Raw genomic sequence first — 25,179 nt, 5'->3', positions numbered from 1 at the left:
CCCACTCAGCTTCCATCCTTATTACTGGTAATGTACCAGGGGAAAAAAAGCCAGTTGTAATAGTAAGTGCACAAAGCCAGTGACAGAGCAAGTAAATGTAACAGTTATTTATTGAATACCTACTCTATACAAGGCATTGTTCAGTAGCATTTTAAAAAACAGAGCGACCTTCCTAGTTTAGCTATTCCAAGTTAAGGCATCATGGTATTTAGCCAAAGAAGCATGAGATGCACCAGTGCTTCAGTGTGGTTCTCCATCTCACCATGCACTTGGAGATTAAATGCCCATGAGAGAGAATTAACCATAGCACCCAAACAGGCTTGCCTGTGATCACTCTGGCATCATAAATGGGTCAGTAGAAATGCCTCAGACACAAAGCACTTAGTGAAGTGTTTCCTGCTTTACCTCCAGCCCAGTTTTAAGAAGGCTTCTTATTGTGTTTAAAGATTTTATTTGTTTGAGATAGAGAGAGCATGAGAGAGAAGCATAAGCCAGGGGAGGGGTGGAGGGAGAGGGAGAAGCAGACTCCTTGCTGAGCAAGAACACCCCCCGCCATGTGGGGCTGGATCTTGGGACCCTGAGATCATGACCCAAGCTCATGGCAGATGCTTAACCAACTGAGCCACCCAGGTGCTTAGAAAGTCTTACTGCCATGCCTCCAAAATATAAATGCAGTAGCAGCTTGCTTACCTATCTCCACTGAGACTGTCCTACTCCAAGCCACCATCATTCCCCGCTGCCCTACAGTGACAGACTCCCAACTGGTCCTCTTGTCTCTACCCGGCAATCTCTTCTCTAGACAGCAGCCAATGAGATCTTTTCTTTTGTAATCCAACTCTACTGAGGTAAAACTGAAAAACTATATCAAAAAAGTACTCAAGAGTATAGTTTGACGAATCTTGACAAATGTAGATACCTATGTGACCACTACCATGGTCAAGATAGAACATTTTCATCACCCTCAAAAATTCCTTTGCACCCCTTTGCAGTCAGTTTCTATACCCCCGGCTGTAGACAACCACAAATCTGCCTTCCTTACTGTAGATTGGATTTCTCTTTTCTCAAATTTTATGTAAATGAGATCAACTTGAGCTTTAAAAAATCAGATTTTATCCCTCCTTTACTTAAAGCTTCTAATGACTTTCTTACTAAGGTAGAAAAAAATTCCGGTACTATACTGTGGCCTTCGAGGTCTCATATGGTCCGTCTTCAACCTGCTTCTCCAGCCTCTCTCCCTCCTCCCTTACATAAGCCACTGTACGGGAGGACACCACCTCTTTCCATTCCTTGAGCTCACTGCTCTCCTTTATGTCTTAGGCTCTGCATTCACCATTATTTCTCTTAAAATGTCATTTCCTTAGTCTGGCTTTTACTTGGCATTCAGATCCTTGCCTGATTACCTTAATCTCAGAGACTTTCTTAAGCTTCCTCTATGGTGGTATTAGCCTGATTCTTTTTTATCCATGACCCTCCTAGTTCTCTGAAATCAGCACATATGTTTGTTGACTGTCTTGTCTCTCTCCTCCTGCTAAAATGTGAGCTCTGTTGAGGTACTGTGGCCGTCTTTCTGGCCACTGCAAAGAATCAGCTCAAGAATCACTCATGCCGCGGGGCACGTGTTCAGCATGTGTTGTTGTTATGAGTATTGTTTGTCTAAATTCCATGCTCCATTGACAGGTGTAGTTTCAGTTTCACTTTTGGACCTCAGTGGAAACTTTCCCTTGCCACTGACAGCCACACTGAGGGATCTGTCATAATATCCACTTCCGAAGTTCAGAGGATCAGGTTGACCCTTCAGTTAACAAAATCAGTAGGCTCATCAAGATCCAGGAAAGATGAATTAATGGGCTCTAGATGTATGGTACCCAGGAGTCTTTTGGCCTGCCTCCCTCATTAACCCTGTATGATGTACTTTCAATCTGAGTTTTACAAAACAGGCTGAGGAAAGGAAATGGCAAAAGGAGTGGGGGGCAGAGGGAGGGGCAGGGACCGAAATCACTTATAAAAATCTGCCAAAGACACAAAATAGGAAAGTAAATCTTTGAGCTACAGGAGACCCGGACCATTAAAAACCTTCTTTAGGCTTGGGAGCTGGTGGCAGAGAAGAGATAAAACGTGATTTTAGATTGTGAGCACTTGGAAAGGGACAGTGTCACTGAAAGCCCAGCCTAGTGATTAGAAAGCAGTTTTTCCAGCAGGGCTGTTACAACTGTGGAACAGGTTCAGAATTACAGCCCCAAACAGAATGTCCCTGGTACAATGTATTCTAGAGAAATAAGACATCCAGAGTAATTTGCGGCTGTATTTTTAGGACTTTTAGACTGATTGCCTGGAGGGCTCAGCTAGGATTTCTTTTCTCAGAAGAGTACATTGTACACTTAGATGGGGTATTACAGGTCATGGTCCACCTGCCTCCAAAGCCTCTGGTTTGGGCTCCCAAGAGGCAAGATGCGAGCTGAGCCTGTGTCAAATCCTTTGGGTCTCTAGGGAAAATATAGTGTTTTGTGGAGAGAGGCAATGACTTCTTTGTGGATTCAGTTGACGGTTCTCTGTTGGAGCTAGGCAGCCCGCTTCCCCAGGAGATTCCTGACTGTGTTTTCCACTCGCTTGCACAGGCTGTGACTCTGCATGTATGTTGGATTGGAGTGGAGCCGAATGCCCCAGACCCATCCTGTTGGCCTGGAGCCCTCTCTCTTCTTTGCCATTGACTCTTTACTATAAATCGAATGGATTTCTAGCTCCAGTTCAGGGCCATAAACAGCACAAATGTGTGTGTGCAGGGAGTGGTTCTGGAGGATACTATTTAAGACTTTAGCTGCTGCCTTGTTATTTAGAAAAGGTTCGGTTTGGCTTTTCAGTGTAATACTCAGATTAGGAGCCCTAGGGATAAGGGGACCATGAAGACTTAAAGGCTGTTAGCAAGAGGTTGGGAAAAAGAAGAAGTAGAATGAGAAGCTGATTCTCAAATAATCTAACAATTTGTTGTTGTTTATTTTTTAATTTATTTTATGTTTAATTCATGTTGGGAGGCACATCCCCTGTCATTTAGCAATTCTCTGTTGGCCATCCACAGTGCTAAGAAAGCAGTAGCTAGTTAATGAATGGATCAGTTAAATCCAACAGACATTTAGTGAGCACTAGCAATGGCCAAAGGATTTTGCTGGTTAAATATGAGAAAGAAAAGAATAAGGCAAGAGAAAGGTAATTAGGACCTAGAGATCCATGCTGGGCTTCAGGAAGTCTGCGCACTCCCTGAAATTGAACACAGAACTCAGTGTGCATTTGCCTTTATGTATTTTTTTTTCTTGGGATACAGTCCTTAATTTGCCTCAGATCCTCAAACTCAAAACCTGATGGTGAAAAGATTAAAGACAAAGATCTAGTTTCTCCTGATATTGAAGAGTTGATGATGTGCCATGCCCCGTGACTGGGTTTGAGCAAGGACACAAAGAGCAGGTGCCAAACACGCATGCTGCTCCCTCCATTCTCTGTAAGTCAGCTGCTGGGTCCTGGTGGTTTCCGTGGACAGTTCTGCATTTTCTCAATGTGGAAAGATAAGGGACATAGATGCCTTTGCCACAAGCTGTACTTTGACTCTCCTAAATTGGAGATAACTCTTGAAAGATACTCAGATGTTTATGACATGGTTGGTAATGGGAGAAAAGAGGGCAAGAAGGCTGGAGAGAAGGAAGGAAAGGAGAGGTAGGTGGAGTGCCCCCTGCCTGGGCAATGTATGTATAACAATTAGAGAGCCTTGTCAGCAGTGGTTTGCCACAGGAATTTGCAGTGACTTGATAGCCATTATAATTTTTGGTGACTTTATTTTGACAGATCTCCAAAACTGGTCAAGTACAAAAGTTTAACTCAAAAAAGTAAAGATGAATCACTTAACATTGTTTTTCTTTGAGCGTTGATGTAGGCTATCTGCCTTGAAAAAAATGGAAGGAAAAAAAAAAAAAGTCAGGGAATATTCTCCTCATACCAGCTGGGGGCAATCCAGTACTGCAAATGTGAGAGTGCAGGAAAAAAGTGCACCAAAAAGAGCACTTCTAATGTTTTTGCTATGGCCTGAATTGGTATATTTTTTCTCAGATTAATTTATCTCGGGCCCCTGAAAGCCATAGCCACAGAGCAGTGCTGAGATGGCCAATTGAAAATACCGTCTTTCCTTTGTAATGGCAAGCACCCTATATCGAATAATCCTTGATCGGGTCAGGTGGCAACTGAGCTTCACAATCTTCTAAACTGTTAAGTGGTGAAGTATGTGGCAAGCATCTGGCTCAAGATTGCAAACTGGGAGCTCCCTTAGCTGAGGATATTCTGCTCTGTTGTGTTACAAAAGGCCCTCCAGGAAGCCCATGTGACAGGGTAATCCTCTAGGAGTTATGTACTTCTTGGAATACCATGGAAATACTCAACATTAATCTGATTATGTGATTTATAAATTAGCCCAACTTATCTCTAGCACTGTTCTGAGTAAAATAGTCAACAAAGGTCTTTCAGGTCCTGCATAAAGCATTGCTTGATATTTCAAGCGTTTATTGGCTGTCTTTTTTAGATTTGATGCTGGGTTCCACAGGTAATTCATATTAGTACTTGATGTTTTCTCTTTAATTATAGAGCTTATCTCTTAGGGAGATAAAAGTATTCATACCTCAAATAGGTAATATGAGATTGCACATGTTCAGATAAATCAGAGAAGGGGAGATTCTGATAGGCTGCAGCTGTCAGGAAAACTTTCACGGAGAAATGGCTTGACATCTCCACTTTCTCCTGCCTTAGTGTCTGTCCGTAGAACAGCACTGTCCTAGAACCCCCACAAACATAACAGTGCCCATTCCCGTCTTCCTCTTGGGCAAAAGGAAGCCAAGCATTTAGGTCCAACTGAGTCTTTTATAGTAGCAGTCTTCCCTACTTTTATGAAACGTTATAAGTAAAAATTCCTTTTTGGAAAGCTTTCCATGAAATTTTCAGGCAAAACCCATCATTTATTACTCTCATTATCCCTTGAGAGTTTACTCTCTACGTTGGCAGTGGGGAAGGGCCCTGTTGCAATCTACTGTTTCATTTCACCAGTATTTTGGCTGCTCTTATTCCTGAGCTTCATTTTTAGTTTGTCATTTACTCTATCCCATATAAATTTAATCATTGTATCTCTGTAGCTCTCTGAATATCTGCCGGCTGAGACCTACAGAACAGAATGAAAGTAATAACAGAGATACATTGGTGATTCCAAAAACTCAAGCTGATAAGATTAGAAAATAATCTTTTTGAGAGATGAAAAGAGATGTGGGTTCAGACACAAACTTATAGTTTTTGACAACTCAGTACCAGAACTATCTTAAATGAAATTCATATAAGATTTATTATCCTGTGTTTGAAAACTGTTGATATCTTAATCAGAGAATTTGATCGAGATTTTTGCACACAGATAACAAGTCCCTTAAATTTTCATTTAAATTGTTATTACTAGTGCATTTTGTCTACAAGCTTGCCTTTTATCCTGAATAATACTGATTCTGATAATACCCTGACATGGATACTGTGTTGATTGCCTGGTAGATGTTAAGAGAGTTTCACATGCCATACAGCTTCTTCTGTACAATTGAGCCCAAGGTCTCCAATGGACAGTGGCCAAGAGGTGCCTGCTGACTTCTTCAGAGCCCTCCCAGCCTGACCAAAACTTTTTTTCTGACTTTATATCCCATTTTTCCTCCTCAGTCTTACATGTCTAAACTCTTCTGCTTCTTTCCTTTGTTGTTGCTATCACTCAGGCCTGAAATATTATTTATCTTCCTGAACATCTCACAGGCAGTTGGACTTTGCCTCAGGCACCATTTTCTCCTTGAAGCCTTCCCTGATCCAAAGTTGGACATAGTCATGTCAGCCTGTAGAACTTCATATTTCATCTTTACTGACCTTATGGCTGTTACAATAGTCTCTTTTTATGATATTCAGTAGAAAAATCTTAAATACTTCATGACAGCAGAGACCAAATTTTAGTCAATGTAAGTCTTTCATAACCCTGTTTTACACATAGAGTACTAAAATACTTGTTGAATGACCATATGGCAATCAAGGCAATAGATCAGACTCAAAATGAAGATACTCCCTCCTCCCCCAATTTGGTACCTGTCTTAGACTTAGCAGACACCAGTTATCTGCTGAATGGAAGATGAGTTCATGGATGGATAGCTAGATGGGATGGTTGGGTGAATGACTGGATCCTCTGAATCTGGACTTTAAATGACCATTGCGATTATAAGCTTTTATGACCTTCATTTCTCCTCTTCTCAGCCCTATTGCTCACTACACCTCCACCTTAAGGTCTCCGAGAATCCCTACACGTCAGGGATAATTGCCAGCCGAGACACAGCTCCCAGCATCATAGTGGCTTCAGGTAAGCTTGCCTGGTTGGCTTGCTGTTGGAAATTTTATTTATTTTAAGAAGCTAGATATCTGTGCTGGGAACTTAACAAGCAAGCAAAAATATCTTGCAAGTCGCCTCAACTATTGACTGAAGCAACTATACTGAAAAACCCTGCTCGTATATAATATTTACAGTCTCAGCCCATCTCAGGGCAGCATAGATTGCCAGTTTAGCCATTGTTAGCTTTTGCAAAAATCTCCTCCCACTAATGGTGATGTGCTTTCTGTAGGTAATATTGGTTCTGAATTATCAGACAGCGACATCAGCATGTTTGTGTCTTCAGATGCAGGGAACACCTGGAGGCAGGTAAGAAGGCATCCTGGGCAGAGGTGTTTAAATGACATAAACATTGTTCAAGTTGGTTAAGTTCTGGGAACTCATTCGACCCTAATTCTAAGGCTCATCAATGTGTTTATTTTCCTATTTTGTTTTATGAGAGTCTTAAAGAAGTCTTTGAGTTTAGCAGATATTTATGCAACGTGATTGTTTTTTGTCATTCAATAAAAATGACCCTTTTTCAGAGCCTGTATCTAAGAAAGTTTATAAGTGACAATGAAACCAAATTGAATCTAACTGATTTTTTTTCCCAAGAAAATCAGGATTCCAAAGGTTATTATGTAGGGAACATGGGGCCTGGGGGGTAGATTATATACCCAACACTGGGTTGTCTCCATAAATTTCCCTTGCCTTAGAGTCAGAGTAGAGAGGAATGCAGTGACACAGAAACAGCCATTACCCAGGTGGTATCCTGAAATGTTTAAATTTCATGTGCAGAAGACAGAGTAATAACCATCAGGGTGCATATGTTAGGAAAGGTAGAAATGGAATCACTTTAAACCAATGTGTTTAGCTTAAATGCTTCCTCTCTTTCTTCTAAATGAAAATTAGATACCCATAGCTTATAAAACAGGCATTTAATGAGGTTTAGCAATCATAACAAGATATGTGCCTAATGCATGGTTGTTACACTTCAATAAATATATTTTAATAACCTACTGACGTTTAATTATCATACAATACCTAGCACCATAAATTGAAATCTAATGCACAGGTAATCACACAGAAATGAGAACACTCTGCTTTAAATTTTAGACAGAGATGTCCGTGTTATGGCCAGTTACCATTTCCTAGCTTCAGAACCTTCATAGGTCCTCGGTGTGATTCACATGATTTAATGAGAGAGAGAAGCAGGGAAGAAATTTGCTTAAGAAACCTGAGGGCTGGGGATCCCCGGGTGGCTCAGCAGTTTAGCACCTGCCTTCAGCCCAGGGCATGATCCTGGAGTCCCGGGATCGAGTCCCGCATCAGACTCCCTGCATGGAGCCTGCTTCTCTCTCTGCTCCCCGCCCCCTCTCATGAATAAATAGATAAAATCTTAAAAAAAAAAAAAAAAGAAAAAGAAACCTCAGGGCTATTGATCTTGGAGGTATGTAGGTATGTAGGTACATGCACTATTAACCTGCCTCTGGGGAATAGTTCAAGAGCTAGGATCCCATTTTGTTTCTCCCAGCACCCTAAACCAAGTAAAGAACTCTCTACATCTGTAGTCCTGAGATAACACCTTAGGTGTAAGAGGTAAACAACGGGGAAAATAATTATGTCTGTAGTGTAGCGACAGACAAGCCAATGCCAACAGTGCAATTATGAGGAAAGAGCACACATCCTTTATGGAGAGGACACAGAAATTGTTTGCAGCCCGTTTCCACTTGACTTCAAATTGATTTCTCCACATTTGGAGAAAAACCTAAATGACACATCTACCCAAAGTTGATTCCACTTTGATCAGAATTACTTTTTGGCTTGGTTGAGAATCTATAAATTAGACAAGAACAACTTTCCTCTGTAACACTTGGAAACTCTGAAACAATTACTTCTGGGAAGGACATCGTAATTCTGCAAGTCCCAGCTCTGTGAGTTACTATATGTATGGCCTTAGGCAAGTCACATCTTCCTAAACCTTAGTTTTCTCATCTGTAAAATTGAGAATGTTGAAGTAAAGTGTCTCTAAGATTTCTTCCTTCTACAGATGCTACACAATATGATGGCTACCCAGTATTCTGACATGGTCATCAGTGGGAATCAGCAAACTTACTGCAAAAAAAAAAAAAAAGATGGGAATATAAACATGAATATATAACTATTAATTCTTCAGATTTCTTTGGTGGCACACCTAAAGTCATTTTATATAACTCCAGTGGTATGTGCGGCCCACCTTAGGAAGCATTGTGTGCAACCGTCTTTCCAAAGATTTTGGGAGACCCTGTTCTGTTGTGGGAGGGATTTTTCTGCTCTAACAAAGACTAATTCTGAGTGTGTGCGGATGTGGATATGTGTCCATCTGTATGTGTTTTCCTCTTGCAGATCTTTGAAGAAGAACACAGTGTTTTGTATCTGGATCAGGGTGGAGTTCTGGTTGCTATGAAGCACACATCTCTCCCAATTCGACATCTCTGGTAAGGACACCTGTTGCCCATGAGTCATGCACTGGATGGTTCCATCTTGCTAAGACCAGTTGAGTACTCAGGCTATCAGATAGGGACTGTGTTTGTAGTAAAACGTCAATGGCTACTAGAACATAATTTATACCTTTGCCTTTATTAAAATAAGATTATATTGCCTGAAGTTTCACAAAAGAAGGAAGAAAGGAGATAGGAAGATGAAAAGGAGAAAGGAGGGGAGGGAGGAGGGAGGGAGAGAGGGAGGGAGGGAGGGAGGGAGGGAGGGAGAGAGAGAGAGAGAGAGAGAGAGAGAGATTGAGATCGATTCTACCCCTGAGAGAGTTGCTGTGTGATGTTTTTCAAATATGTCAAGACCCTCCCCAGTACCTTCCTTATTCCTTCAGGTATATTCACAGGGACAGCGGTGTGTCAGGTATACAATGGGTAGAAGTTAAGAGTAGCTTAACGTGTATTCATTATATGTGTTCTGCACAGAGATCAGTAGTTCAGGGCATGTCTATTCCTGTCTCCTTTTCCCTGATTCTACTTCCTTAGCTTCCTTTAGAAGGTGAGGTGACAATCTGCAACTCTACCTGTAGGTCTCACACAGATGGACGTGCAAGGCCTAACTTCCAGAATGGTTTCTAATAGACTCCTTCATCTGTGTTTTTGAAAGGGTCTCTCTCCACATGCAAGCTTGTTCAAAACCAAAAGCATGATTTTCCCTCTGGTCTTAGTTACTTTGGAGACTGACGGGAAAGCTGCAGAAATAAGAGAAATGGAAACTTAACTTAGCATGGGGGAAGAAATCCACCGAGAAAGGCAGAGCAAAGGAAACATCCTGTGTGACCAGCAGAGTTTCAGACCTCTCTTACTCTCGAGAGCCAGTCCTCTGTACCCACTCCCTCAATGAGTCAGCTAGGATTCGTAACAGTGTAGGAGGGAAGCCACTAAAGGTTTGCTTGCTTCGAGGCAGCTGGTTCAAGTCCATCTAAGTAGGTCTCATAAGGCCATTGCTCTTCAGAATTACCAGTAAGGCTTGCTGCTAGATTGCAGTGTTTTGGAAAGGGTCACATTGAGATCTGAGATCTAATAAAATATCCAAATTAAAAAAAATTCTATCAAAGACTTATTATTATTCCCATTCCATGCGGCTCTCCCCTTACGGCTGTTATAACATCTGGGTCCCAAATCACTTGGCTAACTGTATTTCTACCTTCTGATGTAATTAAGAATACTTATTCATATAAAAGGCTTACTTTGACAGTGCCCCGGGTACTTTTAAAATGTATTCTCTCCTGGCTGATAGTATCTTTCCTCTGAAAGGATTTTTTTTTTTTTTTTTTTTGAGATCTGATGCCTGTTATTTCTTCTTTCATTAGGTTGAGTTTTGATGAAGGGAGATCTTGGAGCAAGTATAGTTTCACATCTATTCCACTTTTTGTGGATGGAGTTCTGGGTGAGCCTGGGGAAGAGACTCTAATCATGACGTAAGTGGAAAAGTATGATGTCTTCTAATTTTAATATAAATCCAGAAACATGTTGTTTCTTCTTTTCTCTTTAAAGATTTTATTTATTCATTTATTTAAGAAAGAGAGAGAGAGAGCACGCATGAGCAGGGGGAAGGGCAGAGGCGGAGAATCTCAAGCAGACTCCATGCTGTGCACAGAGCCCCATGTGGGGCTCAATCTCACAACCCTGAGAACTCAGCCTAAGTCAAAACCAAGATTTGGAACCTAATCAACTGAGCCACCCATGTGCCCCCAGAAACGTGTTGCTTTTAGCAAAGCCTGATTAGATTTGAAATTGCTACCAAGGTCGGTACATCTGACTTCATGGTTTCTCAGCAAAGGGGAAAGAAAAATGTGGGTGACTATTTTCTTGGCTCTTTACTAATTAGGACACCCACATTGAGGGTTGGCAGCAGAAGGACACAGCTAATTTCTTCCTATACTGAGTGGGCTTAGGGAAATTAGAATTGATTATTTCAATAGAAAATAAAACTATACATTTAAAACTTTAATAGTAAACTCAATATACAGAAAATCACAGGCATATAAGAATTATCTCACTTTAAGGCAGAACATAGAGCTTGATCAAAACCCCACAAAGGATTTTCTTTTTCCCTGGCTCTTTACCTAACCCACTTGTGAGGCATATTAGAAAAACTGTGAGAACAGTCTGTTCTTGTGAAATTGTATTTGCACTCATTCTTGTCTGGAAAGTGATGATCATTAATTTGTGAAAGACTTGATTAATGAGTTGCCTGCTTAAGGGTTTCAAAACATGAGCTTTGAATTTGAAATTTGAAACTATGAGGGTTTTTTTTTCTTCCCCTGGCAAATTGGACATGGAAAAAAGAGAGAAGGTTTTAAAGTAGCCAACCCTGTCATCAATGAAAATTTTAAAATCATAGTGAATTAGTTGGTACATTTTCTAATTTTTTTCTTCCCTCCTTTTAATGATAGAAAAGATCCACAAAAATTTAATAAGCCTAATAGCTCCACTTTTGCCCACAGTACACACAGCCAGATTAGCTATTTTTTCCATAATTTGTCTTTAATCAGTTTTCATATTTGTAGAACACGGATGAAAAAAAGCTGCTTGCAGAGGCTACTTTGTGGCTTTTATCCACAGATGGCTCTGACTGGTGATTCAGACACCCGATTAGATACCCGAGTTTGAGTGGTAAGGAGAGTAGAATGCGAGTTTAGGACACACAGTACTCACAGCCGAGCTCAATGCCCACTCTCCTTAGGGACTGACAGGAAGGTGAAATTGGAGGGAAACTAGGAACCATGGGCATTAACCAGAGGACATAAAAGCATAATCCTGGACCACATAAAAGGCAGCATTTGTGATTGTTTTCTTTTTTTTTTTCTTTTTTTTTTTTTTTTTTGCAACCATTCTTGTGGTACAACATGCAGAAGTGGGTTTGTAGTCAGACTCTACCTGGATTCTGGGTTCTGACTCTACTGGCTCTTAGTGATTTGGCTTTGGTGTTTTGCATGTAAGCGAAATTCTCTGAGCCTCAAATTACTCATATGTGGTACGGAGCCAATAATAGTCACCCTCCTCGTAAATGTGTTTTGAGGATGAAGTGACCTGATCACTGTAATGTGTTCACCATTGTGCTAAGCTCGTGGTAAACACCCAGCAAACGTTAGCTATTGGAGTTGTTACCATTGTGATTATTTTTCTCATTGTGAACTCTGTAGAGTGTTTGGACACTTCAGCCACCGCTCTGAATGGCAGCTGGTCAAAGTGGACTACAAGTCCATTTTCGACAGACGGTGTGCCGAGGAGGACTACAGACCCTGGCAGCTGCACAGCCAGGTAGGAAGGGGGAGGGCTGAGGTAGGGTCCTGGGTGGAAGGCATGAGGCATGTTGGGGGAAAGGCAGTCAGTCACGTGAGTGTAGGAATTGGGGTTCCTCACAGCTACGGTTTACCTCTCCGACTACATCTAAAGTTACATCTGCTGCTTTTTTACACGTTTTGTGTTCCACAGCAGTGAACAAACTCAACATTTATGACTTGTTGTGAAGTAATTTCTTTTTTATATTGTACTAGGATATAATGAGATAAAATTCAAATGTGCTTGGCTTAGACTTACAACACAAAATGAAATACCAACTCAGCACGTAGATCCAAATAGAATTTATCTGAGCATGTCATGTGGTTGGAGGATAGGGGCAGGGGTGAGGAAAGATCTTCAGTTTTATGTAGCAATGCAAACAGAGACATAAAATAATAAAATTACACTTGGTGAACGGTGCCAGTAAAATCCTTCCTTGTCACCCTGTGATTCTCTGGGATTAGGTAGTTCTTCTTGCCTCCTTCCAAGGTACGAAGGGTGCAGAATTATTAATAGGAAGCTTTCCTTCATTCTGGCCCCTCAGCTGATCAGCTTTGTATCAGAATGTTTAGCTGAAAGCATCTCTCCTTCAGTTTCCCGGGGTGGAAGTCATTCTGCAAGTCTCTCCAAGGACACAGCAGACGTTCCCACTGCACAGCCATCAGCATATTCAGACAGTGACACATCATATCCTTAAAGCTAGACTAAGTGCCCTTGACCCTTGAACAACGTGGTTTGAACTATGCGGGTCCACGTGCATGCATATTTTTTTTCAGTAAATATAATTCAGCACTGTAAACATTATTTTCTCTTCCTTGTGATTTTCTTTTCTCTGGCTTACTGTATTGAATACAGCATATAGTACACATCCAAAATATGTGTTCATGGACTGTTTATGTGATCCGTAAGGCTTCCAGTCAATGATAAGCTATTAGCAGTAAAGTTTTGAGGGAGTTAAAAGTTTCACGTGGATTTTGGACTGTGTGAGAGGGTCAGCACATCTAACTCTTGTGTTGCTCAGGGGTCAACTGTAATATATTTATATAGAGATGTGTATATGTGATGGAGCTGATCAAAGTGAATTTGCTCAAGAAATCTAGTTTTATACTAGCCCACACAGAACTCTTCTCTGCCCTCAGACACAAAGCTGTGTTTGACAGTTGGGGCTGCATCAGCTAGAATCATATAGTCTTTTTGAAGACTCAACAATAAAATTATTGCTCATTTACGTTGCTGCTATTTCCCCTTTTGGGATACACAGGCACTGTGATATTCAAAGCTTTTGTTTATTTTGTGGAGAAACACTGAGTTTAGTTCTCTCAGTTGTCTGGTAGGTGGACATAAAATAAGTGTTATAAAGTTGTGTGGGCAGAGGCATAATAAATCGAAGCAAAATGGATCTTTATATTTCTTAGCAATACTCTTCTTTCAGATGCTCATAAATGATTACATGCATAAATCTTTTATTATAGATGAAGTGAACTTAATTACCATAGATTTGTTGGCAATGCATTTGTTATAGCTCAAGTCTTAGGCATCTGTATGTCCATCGTAGCATGGTGCCTCATACCTTGCCAAGTAAATGTTTGCCGAATACATAAAGATTTCAGGATGTTTCTGACACACCCTCAATGCTTCTTAGGATTGTCTTTATAGTTGCATTCCATACCAAGGTTCTAGACCTCAAAAAGAAAATGCCATTAGCACAAAGCAGGCTACCTGTGTCCAGATTACACTAAAGCTAGAAAACATCTCCCTGAATGTCCCAATGTGGATCAGAGAAGGTCCAAACTCTGCCCAACTACATGAGATGCTTGTCTCCTTACAGGGGGAAGCGTGCATCATGGGAGCAAAAAGGATATATAAGAAGCGAAAATCAGAGCGTAAGTGTATGCAAGGCAAATATGCAGGAGCTATGGAATCTGAACCCTGTGTCTGCACAGAGGCCGATTTTGACTGGTAAGCTTGTGCCGGGACTCCATGGAATCATTCATTTCATGTATCAGATCCACATGGGCCTTAATGAAAGCTAAGGTTTGAAATAATAGTAGCATATACATATGAGTGAAGTGACAAGCCTCATATTCTTATGGAATTACCTTTTGAGAACAGCATAGTGTATTAGCCATATGTATGCGTATATGGAAACACTAGGAATTTCTTTGGGCTGAAAGAGAATTCACAAGATGGCTGGTAATTAGCTTCACATATCTAGTAGCACCCAGGACCAAAAAAAAAAAAAAAAAAAAAAAGGACCACATCTACCAAGTTGCTTTAGACAACAACACTGAAAACAGGAAGTTGACTTTTCAGACAGTAAATGCATTTGTGCTCAAGGTAAAAACTTCCTAGATTCTAGGTTCCTAGTAGTGGAACAATGATCTTAGAAGGCAGGATACTTGCTGTCCCTGGAGGTTCTCAGCCAGTGGTTGATTGGCTGATGATGACTCCTGCAAGGTATGGAAGACTTTTCTGATCTCAATGCAAGGATTGATTCAGGGGCAGTTGGAAATCTGTGGTTCTGTGGACCTGATGGTATGGAAGACTTCTCCCTTTTCCAGGATTCAGCTAGTATAAACTAGAAAGGACTGAAATATTTGCATGCCATAGCATCCTTTCTGAAGCATCTGGTAAGCAGAAAGCTCGCCAGAGGGGCAGTGCTACCCTTGTTCTATTCTAGGTCGGAGTTTGGCTGTCAAATGAGGTTGGAAATTATTAAGGATGAGTAGGTGGTAACTCCCTTCATCATATCCATCTCATTTAATGCCTTTCTTCTTTCTTCTTTTCTTTCCTTTTCTTAAAATTTAGTTATATATTTTGGTTTAGAGAAAGCAATTGCTAAATATATACATCAGTGTTAGGTGATGGAAACTTGACCTGCATGAGGCACCAAAGTCATTCCTTTCGTATTGGATATCTACCTGTATAGCATTCACAGATCACCTATCTAACCATCAAAATATCAGTGACTGGGCTGAGATACTGTGTGCATACACATCATATAGCTTAGAAAAAGTAAGTCTTCTCCCATGGTAGACCTCTGGAGACATTCTCTGAATAAATAGTCCTGAACAGGCCTTCCAGAATTGGCCACCAGCCCTCAGTCTGATAACCCAAGGCTTTTTCCCCTCTTGTTGGTAGACAAGGCAAACCAAGAGCCAGTGCTGTATCTCTTGGGCTCAGCCAGAGGTCAGTTGAACTTGAGTTACATTGGAGCTCCCAAGGAATTCTACAGGGGTCTCCCCACCTGTAACTTCTGTTTTGGCCAATGTACCATTATTACAATGATAAAAATATCCTATCCTCTCCCTACCTTTCAGGATTGACACCCCAAAATGCAGTCACAGGGAGAACATCCATGGAATTTTAAGGTCCTTCATCCCATCCCTCTTTCTGACTGCTTCTCCTTTATCCCCTCTCCTCAAGGAAGAGTTGTAAAGGAAGTTAACATTTTATCTTAGTCATTTAACGTCAGCCTTACCAAATAGTCGTCCTTTTGTAAAGAGCAATGTTTTTCTGGTAGAAAACCAAAGAGAAAAGGTGAGGTGAGATGTCCTGATTCCTTGATTTTTCCTAGAGATATTTTGGGGTTTGGGGGCAACTTTTCTACAAGGTTCCAAAATAAGCTAGTCTTAAAAAATAATAAAAATTAAAAAATAAGCTAGTCTTTTGTTGTTGTCATTGTCATGTGTTATTTTTCTTTTTCAGTTTTAAGTTAGAGTGAAAGGAACACAGGGTAAGGAAGGCAGTCAGTCTTCTCCCTTTCTTTATCTCTCAACTCTCCTCCAATCTTGGCTCAATTCTTGTATTTATTTGTGATTGGAATCTGCTACTCATGCCACTAACTCAAATCTATTCTGAGAAGTGGGCAGTGAATTATAAATTAGGTCATTTTAAGGTTTTCTGGTCAAATGTGATTTTTGTTTACTGCATGATTTCTAAAAATATTTTTGTAAAACTCACCATGACCTTGTTGAGTCTCTACACTAGTAGCTAGAGCTTTGGTGATTCCACTTGACTGCAGTGTAATGAAAGGTGGTTGTCACTAAATGCTCCCTTCTTAGCTTGGCTCTCCCCTGGACGGTCTCCCACATGACCTTGCCTGCCATGCTTCGACATTTGTAAAGTAATTCCCAGCAATGAACATCAGGTGTCCTGTAGGCAGCATTTCTGAAGTCTTCTATCCATGCTGTGTTGAACCAGCACCAGCACCAGCACCGAGCTGATCTGTGCAGAATTCTAAGTGCCAGCTGCCTGGTGACAGGCCCCTTGGCCAAGCCTGTTTCTTCCTTCCTGACCCTTGTGTACCAGCATCTCACCTCCATTACACAGACGGGCCAATTCATACTAATGCTTGCTGGTTACTGTCTGTGATTTGTCTGTGCATGTGGAGATGCAATTTGTTGTCATCCTCTGTGCCCAAGTTCATCTTCCAGAAGCCAAGAATATCAGGCCATGCAGGGGCCCCTGGAGGCAAGAAAGAGAGGATACAGAGAGAAAGGTCTTTGACTATTTCCAAAGTCAAGAGACGATTTAGAGCAGTTAGTCCCAACTGACAATGCTACCTAATGAGGACAAAACTTCCTTGGGGGAGTGCTCGTGACAGTCCTCAAGGACATTTTCCTTTTCTGCCGTGACTTTGAAGCATATGGAGTGTGCATGGAGAGAACTGGCTCAGTTCTATGTGGTAGATCCAGATGTCTTGGAAGAGCACCCCAAAGACATCACCAGGAATGAGAATTGTGCCACATGTGGCTGTGTTTGTTCCAGTGATGTTTACACTGAGGGTTGAGCTTCACCAATGTCTCTTTTCTAATTGCAGCTTTCTTGGGGCCCAACCACCGTCAATACTGGGTATTCTCTTAATGAGAACATAGTCTACTCTCTCAACCTAAAGCCATTTACTTGGAATTATTGGTCATTGAGCCTCTGTCTACACAGGGTTCTGTGATGCTTTCCATTTTGCTTTTCTAAAAATGGGTTTTGTAGGATATTGTCATGGGTAATTAGTTGACAGATATTCCACAGGGGAAAAAAACAGATCCATTTTGGGAAAGATATTGATTCAGTGAATTCTTATTTTTTGACTAATTGGCTAGATTGGAAGTTGGCTGTGGGCTACCATGAAACTGTTCCCAGTAATTTTGCCACCTACTGAAAAGTCTCTCTTGGCTCTTCTCCCACAGTGATTATGGGTATGAGCGACACAGCAATGGTCAGTGTCTGCCAGCATTTTGGTTCAATCCATCTTCTCTGTCAAAGGACTGCAGCTTAGGACAGAGTTATCTCAACAGTACTGGGTGAGTGTCTGAGGTGGTGACCTGAGAGGTCAACCTGTATGGTTTCTCAGCCTGTGTTAAACTTCCAGAATTATGTTTGATTGACAACCAGGCCTTTTTCATTATTACACAATGTATTTGTTTTTGTTCATGTTAGTAATCCAGCACAGATTTGTATTAATAGTACGATTTTCATCTGAGAGTAAGACCTCAGTTGTAAATAAAGAAACAAAACCGGTTCCTTGGATGCAGATCATAATGATAATCTATAAATTCCTTCACTTTTTGCTACTTTATTTCAGAAATGTTTCTGGGAGGCTACCTTTCCCCCTCACTGCATCTCTGTGAAGAAGACTAAGTAAATATTTCATAGATGCATTTCTTATTTTATAGATGTGAAAGCTAGAGTGAACAAAGAAGCTCATTGACTTTTTAAGAGTATACTGCTGTTAGTTGAAATGTATTTTATTTTCTTCCTGTGTCCAATCTTGATGCATTTAAGGCACATACTCTTATCTTTATAAATATGGAATCAGATTCTAAAAGCCTGTGTTTAATGTTCTGTGTTGTAGGGCTTATCCAATATTATTTGAGAAATACAATAAAAAAGAAAACATTTCATTTCACAAGTATAGTTGATATTTATAGACTTTAAAAATAGTGTATGGAACTTATTTAGATTCTGATTCAAATGATATATAAAAAGACATCTTTGAGCCATATGGAAAAATGGAATATGATCTGGTGATTAGTTGATGTATTAATCTGGAGTCTCCAGAGAAATAGAATCAATAGGAGATTCTATACACACACACTTATATTATAAGGAATTGGATCACGTGATCATGGAAGTGGCAAGTCCAAGTTTGCAAGCTGGACACCAAAGAGAGCTGACAGTTTGTTTCTAGTCCCAAGTCTGAGAGTGTGAGAACCAGGAAAGCTGATGATGTAGTTCTGTCTGAAATCCAGAAGGCTCAAAACCCAGGAGGAGCCAGTTTCTCAGTGTGAGTGTGAAGGCAGAAAAAAAGATGAATTTCCAGTTTGAAAGCAATCAGGCAAGAAGAATACCCTTTTGCTCAGGAAAGGATAAGCCTTTTGGTCTGTTCTGGCCTTCAGCATATTAGACAAGGCTCATCCACATTGGGAGAGCAATCTGCTTTACTCTGCCTCTTATTGTAAATGCCAGCCTCACGAGAAACAACCTTCACAGAATGACTCAGCATAGTGGTTGACTGAATATCTGGGCACCCATGGGCGAGTCACATTGACACGTAAGCTTAACTATCACAGGTGATATTAGGCTTTATCTAAATATAAACATTCATATTATATTTATTATATTAATAAAATACACTTATATATTGGGCATGATAATGGTTTTTTGGTTTGACTAGAAAAGAAAAAACTTTATCTTTTAAGGATACAAGTGTGACATTTGTTTTAAAATGTTAAAAAAAAACAGACAAATATTGAAAATGTTTGAAAGTAAATTAATAAGGGGCCAGGAGTATTTATTTTAACTATTTCCTCTCATTTGTGCATATTTGAAAATCCTGATCTTAAAACGTGAAAACAGAGGAACTGAGGAAGAGGGGAGGGAAGAGAGGGAGGGGATGCCTAACCAAGCAGGCCTTTTCCACTGGAAAATTGTTCTTCTCAGTCTCATGCCAACTGCAGCACAGGGGTGAGGACTTCCACATTTCCATTTCTGTGCATCTGTATTTGAAATGTTTACACATTTTCTTAATTAAGAAGAAAATGAGCAAAATAGCATATAATAATCTTGTAAAGGAGGGAAACAGCACAGACCTGTGCCCTCAAATGTTCTTATCTCTGATATCGGAGATTCGTAGAACTTTTGAATCCAGGAATAAGCTGTGGTTTATTTGCACCATAACATAAAACCTAAGGAAAGTACAAATGACCTTTTGATAGCAGTGGGTTGGTGAGGCCTTCACCATGCAGAACCATGGGAAAACCAGAAAGGGGGCTGCTGAAATGAGTACGCTTAATGGTGAAGGAGCACCAGAGAACCAAGTTTTATTACTTGCATGCACCAGCATGTTTAGACATTGTAAAGGGCATTGGGAACCTCTCCTGCTAGTTTCTGAATTGATTTTTTTTTCCACTAACTCAATCAGTCAAGGAAGTCATAACATTTTTCTCTTTGGTATTGATGAGGGGAGTTCCCAGTACAGAGGGGTCCAAATTCTTCCACATGCTACTCAAGTCACTGGAATAGGGCAGGGTGTAGGCAGCGACCCTCACTCTTCAGTTTATTGAGAGTACACATACACACGCACATATACATACACACTCACACATTTTAAGCTACCCCTAAGTAGATTTCCCCATTTCTTTGGTAAACTTAGTATGTGGAATTCACATAAACTCTTAACTCCTCTAAAATAAAACATCAGAGATGATTAAATCACAATAAATAATCTACTCAAAGGAATTTTTCATCTCTGCCCCATAAAACTAAGATTTCACTTAAAACTGTGATTCAGCAATAAGTGTCCAAGTATATACATGTTTGTCAATACAGTGATGTTTATTAATCACAGACCTTACTCCCTAGGGAGCGGTGTTCATATAAGTGGGTATTATGATATGCTAGTGTCTGACCCCCCAGAATTTTTGTTAAGTGAGTACATCTCCTGATTTCATCTATTCCATTTGGACTTTGTCCAGAATAGTACCCCCATCAGTGAGCAAGCTTGTGTAAAGGGGAGATATAATAAATTCCAGCCATCAGTAGGTGGCATAAGTGCCCTGTTCTCAAAGGCAAAGGACTCATGGATGGAAGACTGACCACTCTCACAGGGCCCCAAGGGCTAAAGGCAGGGGGATGGATATGAAGATGATGGGCATATTGCCTCTCTAAATATTCTGCATTAAGTGTAAGGAGACCCTTTGCTGGTACAGGTACCTAAAATCATCTTCAAAGAAGGCCTCATCCCATCACATTCCTATTTACTGTGTCTGTAGCCAACTTAAAAGTTGGCAAGAGGTAGTGTATAGATAAAAATTGAAAAACAATGCAATGTCCCTCTAGCCCTTCACCCTAAAAGCCCTTTGGCTATGTGTTGACTTGGTGGCATTTCATAAGCACAGACTCAGTATTTAATGTTGTAACCAGTATACTGTTGCCATCAAACACCTAGCTTTTCACTTAAAAACATTTCATTACAAAAGAAATGTATGCATGTTTTCTGCTTAAAAAACAAATTTAGTTCATCACTCCTATCCTGCCCCCTTTGCTCACATAACTGTGGTCACTTTGCTGTGTATGCTTCCACTTTGCATTTGCCATCAAATAATCTTGCCAAGAAAAAATAATAGAAAATTAATATGGGATGTTGTTCTTGTATGTCATTTCCCATTAGATATATTATTATTTTTTCCTCTTCATTCAGAAATATACCTTAAACAACTTTCCAAGACAGAGTATATAGGGCTACCTTCCATCTAAATTCTTTTATTTATTTTTTTAAAGATTTTATTTATTCACTCATGAAAGACAAAGAGAGAGAGAAGCAGAAAAAGCAGGCTCCACACAGGGAGCCCGACACGGGACTTGATCCTGGGACCCCAGGATCACACCCTGGGCCAAAGGCAGGTGCTAAACCACCAAGCCACCCAAGGGATCCCCTAATTTCTTTTAATTTGAGAGTATTAAAGTACCTGGTATTGCTCGGTCATCTCCTGCCATTGATATTTGGGTTATTTTCTGTTTCCTGCCGCTATAAACAATGTTGCAATTAACATCCTCATATCATATAATTGTTATAAAATAATTGTTATATAATTGTAATTTTCATCTATAAAACAAATAATCACCAGCCTACACTATAGGGTCACAAAGATAATTGGATTCTCTTTTGGCAATTAGAAGTGTTTTTGCTAACTTGTAAGGCAAATCCCACCTAGCCAAATTCTTACTTCCTAGACTTGAGGATCCAGGCACTGCCAAATATTTCCCCATAAGGATTAAAACTCTAGCTTCTGGCTCACACACACTTCCAGGAGCCCCATACATTACAGATTCATTTGTAGTAATCACCATCCTCCTTTAAAATACAAATTCCAATGGATTCTATAAGGGAAAGCTGAGTGAGATTTCCCAAGGTAACAAAGTGAGGAAGGTCACATCAGGCAATAGGAGTAAGAGATGACCAGGCTGAAAGGATCACCTAATGCCAGTCCCTGGAAGTCGATGATAGATCAAGGTGCCACCCTGCACCCCCAGGTCTCTCCCATGTCAGTTTGAGCTATCTGTAGGCATCCTGTGCTCTGTCAGAATGGATCCTGTATCAGTGTCAGGCCGGGATGAAATAGAGAAGGATCACAAGGGCAAGGTCAGCCTGCAAATGAGAGCATTCACCAGTGGTACCCCCAAGTACCTCTCTTGCTTCACTACACCCCTTCCAGCAGAGCACATGGTGTAGACAGGCAGTCAGATCTTGACCTGAAAGGGTCTATTGAACTACCGCCCCTTGTCAGTGAAGTTTGACAAGCAAATCTCCCAGCAGCTCCTTCTGAAATTTGGTTCAAAGCACACAGGTAAACCTTCCTTCTCCTTTTGTTTTTTGTTAATATCTCACCTTATAAATGGTTATAGTTGCCTTCACAGTCACCTTATTACCCTGTAAATATAGCAGTGTCTGTGGGTTTGCTTACTTCACCACAATGGAAAAAGCCTAGCATCGGTTATTATTATGCCTAATAGAAATGCTGTTTTTAGGAGATGCCAAAATGTATATTAGCTTCACTGTATAGACATGAACAGTTGTGCAACTTTTGTTTTAGTTCTTGGCTAGGTTTTAGAAAAGAGAGTTGGAATGAGGGCTAAAATGAGTGTAAAATGTCCCTCCAGGTGGCTGGCACTACCTGTCCTTAGTCCTTGGAAGAGTAGCATCTGATTTCTAAGGTTCACAGCACGGAACCACATATGAGCAAATTTCTGCCATGTTCTCCACTATAAGCTCCTGCCTCTTTTCACCCTTTGCCCTGACACTTTCCCCCACGCCGTTCTATGGAAAACCAGAAGGCTGATACAGAGCAAGGCCACAGCCTGTTATGGGCAGGAAGTGAAGTATAATTGGGATATTTTGTCTGGTGAAAAAGAGAAATATTTTAGAATGAAACAGGTAGGGGTTTTAAGTGACTTCTGCCATTTACTGTTATCTTAGCAATTAGCTTCACCTCTTAACCTATAAAATTTTGCTCTCTGCTCTTGGGGTTTGACTTAAATGCAGCCCTGTCTATAAAGCAGATAGCCCAGTGCCCAGTGAATGGTAGTCACTCTGCAAAATGCAGATGCCATCACCAATAGTCATCATCTAACAGCTGCTCTGGAGTGAAGGAAAAAAGAAAGGGGAGACATCATTTTTTTGTATATCTCTGGTCTCGACATTAATAGTCACTGCAGTACTGAGATCTAGGACATATTTAAGCCCCTGTTTTTTTCATCTATAAAACAAATAATCACCAGCCTACACTATAGGGTCACATGATCAGAGACTACTAGGCATCAAAACACACGTGTGTCCCTCTCTACCACTCAAGGCAGATACCACATTTACCTGATTAGTTGAATAAGTTCCTTTTGTCCAAATAGAATGAAATCGGTATTCATTTGTGTATTTTCTTGCATTTTAGTGCTGAAATTACCCTAAATTTGTTTTTCTTTGTTTCTCCATCTGTGTCTATAAATATCTCAGTTTGCACATACACAAGTACAATCTCTAGTTGTACTTATATTTGGTTAAATCTTGTTTATACGGTTTGGATCCAGAGAACATGCTGCAAATTTAAGTTGCTAAATTAACTAGGACATTGCTTGTTTCATGCCAACCGTAAAAGATTGTGTAAATATAAAATAAAGTGGGCATTGGGCTGGTGTATTATAAGAAACCAAGATAATCTTCTCAGGGGACAGATTTCTTCTTGCTATTAAGCTAGAGATATTTCTAGATGTGTTAAAAAAAAATGTCTGTGTATAGAAATTTCCGTCTGTGGAGTTTCTTTTGAGAAGCCATTAATCCCTCCTAAAAGAACGTACAATGACAGCTCTTATTGTTCCTCAGGGTTAGTTTCTTAATATACTACAAAGATATTTACTCAGGAGGCTTACAGATTTTTAGCATTAATTTTGCATTAAATTTTAACATTATTTCAGTATTTGTGTAAGAATATTTAGTGGGTCTGGGAAAAAATATATAAATACACATAAATTCTAGCAAAACAGTAATCTCCATACTACCAACACACATTTGGAATGTTTTAAAAATGCTTTCTAGAAACATACTCCTTTCTGTATGAGCCATGAGAACACATAGACCCTGGCTGGCCTGCCATCGCCCTTGAGTTGCCATTTCCAGGGTCTTTGAGGGCAATGGTCTTTTCCCAGATGACCGTACTCCCATGCCTGGAGGAGATTTTGATGTTCAGTCTGAGCTGCTCAGCAAGATTTGTCAGTGTGCATCATGGAGAAGAATTGGTTCTAAAAGTGGCACATGTGTTTAAAGTACACAGAGAGGAAACCACTTGCATAATTTACAGACTCAACATGACAGGGTTCTATTGTAGAGGTTTTCTAGCAAAGAACCATTTGGTGTCACAGCAGACACCCAAAAATTGTTTCTATGAAGTTGACTCTTCAGAGCACCTTGCTTAGAAGTGGTTTTCCATATTCTCATGGGATGACACTGGGTTGGGAAATGAAAAAAGAATGTGAATATCACTATGTGGAGACCTAGTTCCTCATATAGCTGTTCTTACCCACATCAATGGTATTGGCATTAATGATTCTCATCCAGGTGGCAAGAGACACCAAACTGTCCAGAGGCCCAGAGCTTTTAATTGCTCCCATGTAACCTTGGGAAACTCTAAAATCTGATTTTACATATATGAAAAATGGAAGGGTTGTATTGGATGATCTCTGCTATCCCTTCAGACTCTGACATATCCATGACCAATTTGAAGTGATTCAGTATTGTTTCCTAGGACTACAGGTGCTCAGGAAAACAAAGAAAATTTCCTTACATAAATTAGTTGTACAACTCGTTGTCTGAAAGTGTGGATTCCATGAGTCATTCTCATGATTCTTGATTTTAAGTCATTTAGTTGAACATGGCCATATGTCCTGTTTCATCAAGTTGGCATTCAAAATAATGTCACATTCCGTTTACTAGTCAAAATAAATGACTTGTGCTTCCACCCTGCTCATTACAGGGAAATTTTCCCCCCTCATTTAATCTCCTCCTGGTCTCCTAATCCCAAGGTTGCTTACTTTAAAGGAGTCCTGAGAACTGTTCCTTTGAAGAGAGAAACTGGGAGAACCCTCTCAGTCAGCCATGGAACCTCGTTCATTCTGCATGTTGGTGTTACGGTTCCTACACAGGTCTTTTGTTGAAACATGGGCACACTGGGTCCAGGAAGATATTAAGTCTTAGTCATACATTGTATCCGCGGCTACTCCCCTTCTCATTCTGTAAGGCTTGCTCCATTTTTTTGTTTTGTTTTGTTTTATTGAGCATCGTGACATGGCACTTTACCCTTGAAAGCAGAGGCACATAGTACGATCCAAGAAAATAACCATTTAAATTCTTCACATTTTGAGCACAAAGGAGGGATAACATAGCTCAGTGACAGTAATCTCTGCCTCTCA

General features: G+C 40.3%; 1 protein-coding gene across 1 annotated transcript in view; it reads left to right on the top strand.

Moving 5' to 3' along the window:
• SORCS1 (sortilin related VPS10 domain containing receptor 1) overlaps positions 1-25,179 on the top strand; it is a 495,004-nt gene that overhangs the window by 393,137 nt on the left and 76,688 nt on the right. The window contains 7 exon segments of the mRNA XM_055300554.1: positions 6,298-6,400; positions 6,660-6,736; positions 8,792-8,883; positions 10,251-10,358; positions 12,087-12,204; positions 14,054-14,184; positions 17,412-17,525. Of these exon segments, the coding sequence (XP_055156529.1) occupies positions 6,298-6,400; positions 6,660-6,736; positions 8,792-8,883; positions 10,251-10,358; positions 12,087-12,204; positions 14,054-14,184; positions 17,412-17,525 (743 nt within the window).

Source organism: Nyctereutes procyonoides, unplaced genomic scaffold (assembly GCF_905146905.1).
Source record: "Nyctereutes procyonoides isolate TBG_1078 unplaced genomic scaffold, NYPRO_anot_genome, whole genome shotgun sequence".
Taxonomy (NCBI): Eukaryota; Metazoa; Chordata; class Mammalia; order Carnivora; family Canidae; genus Nyctereutes; species Nyctereutes procyonoides.
The sequence above is the reverse complement of the archived record's forward strand: the minus strand, read 5'-3'. Positions and strand labels throughout refer to the sequence as shown.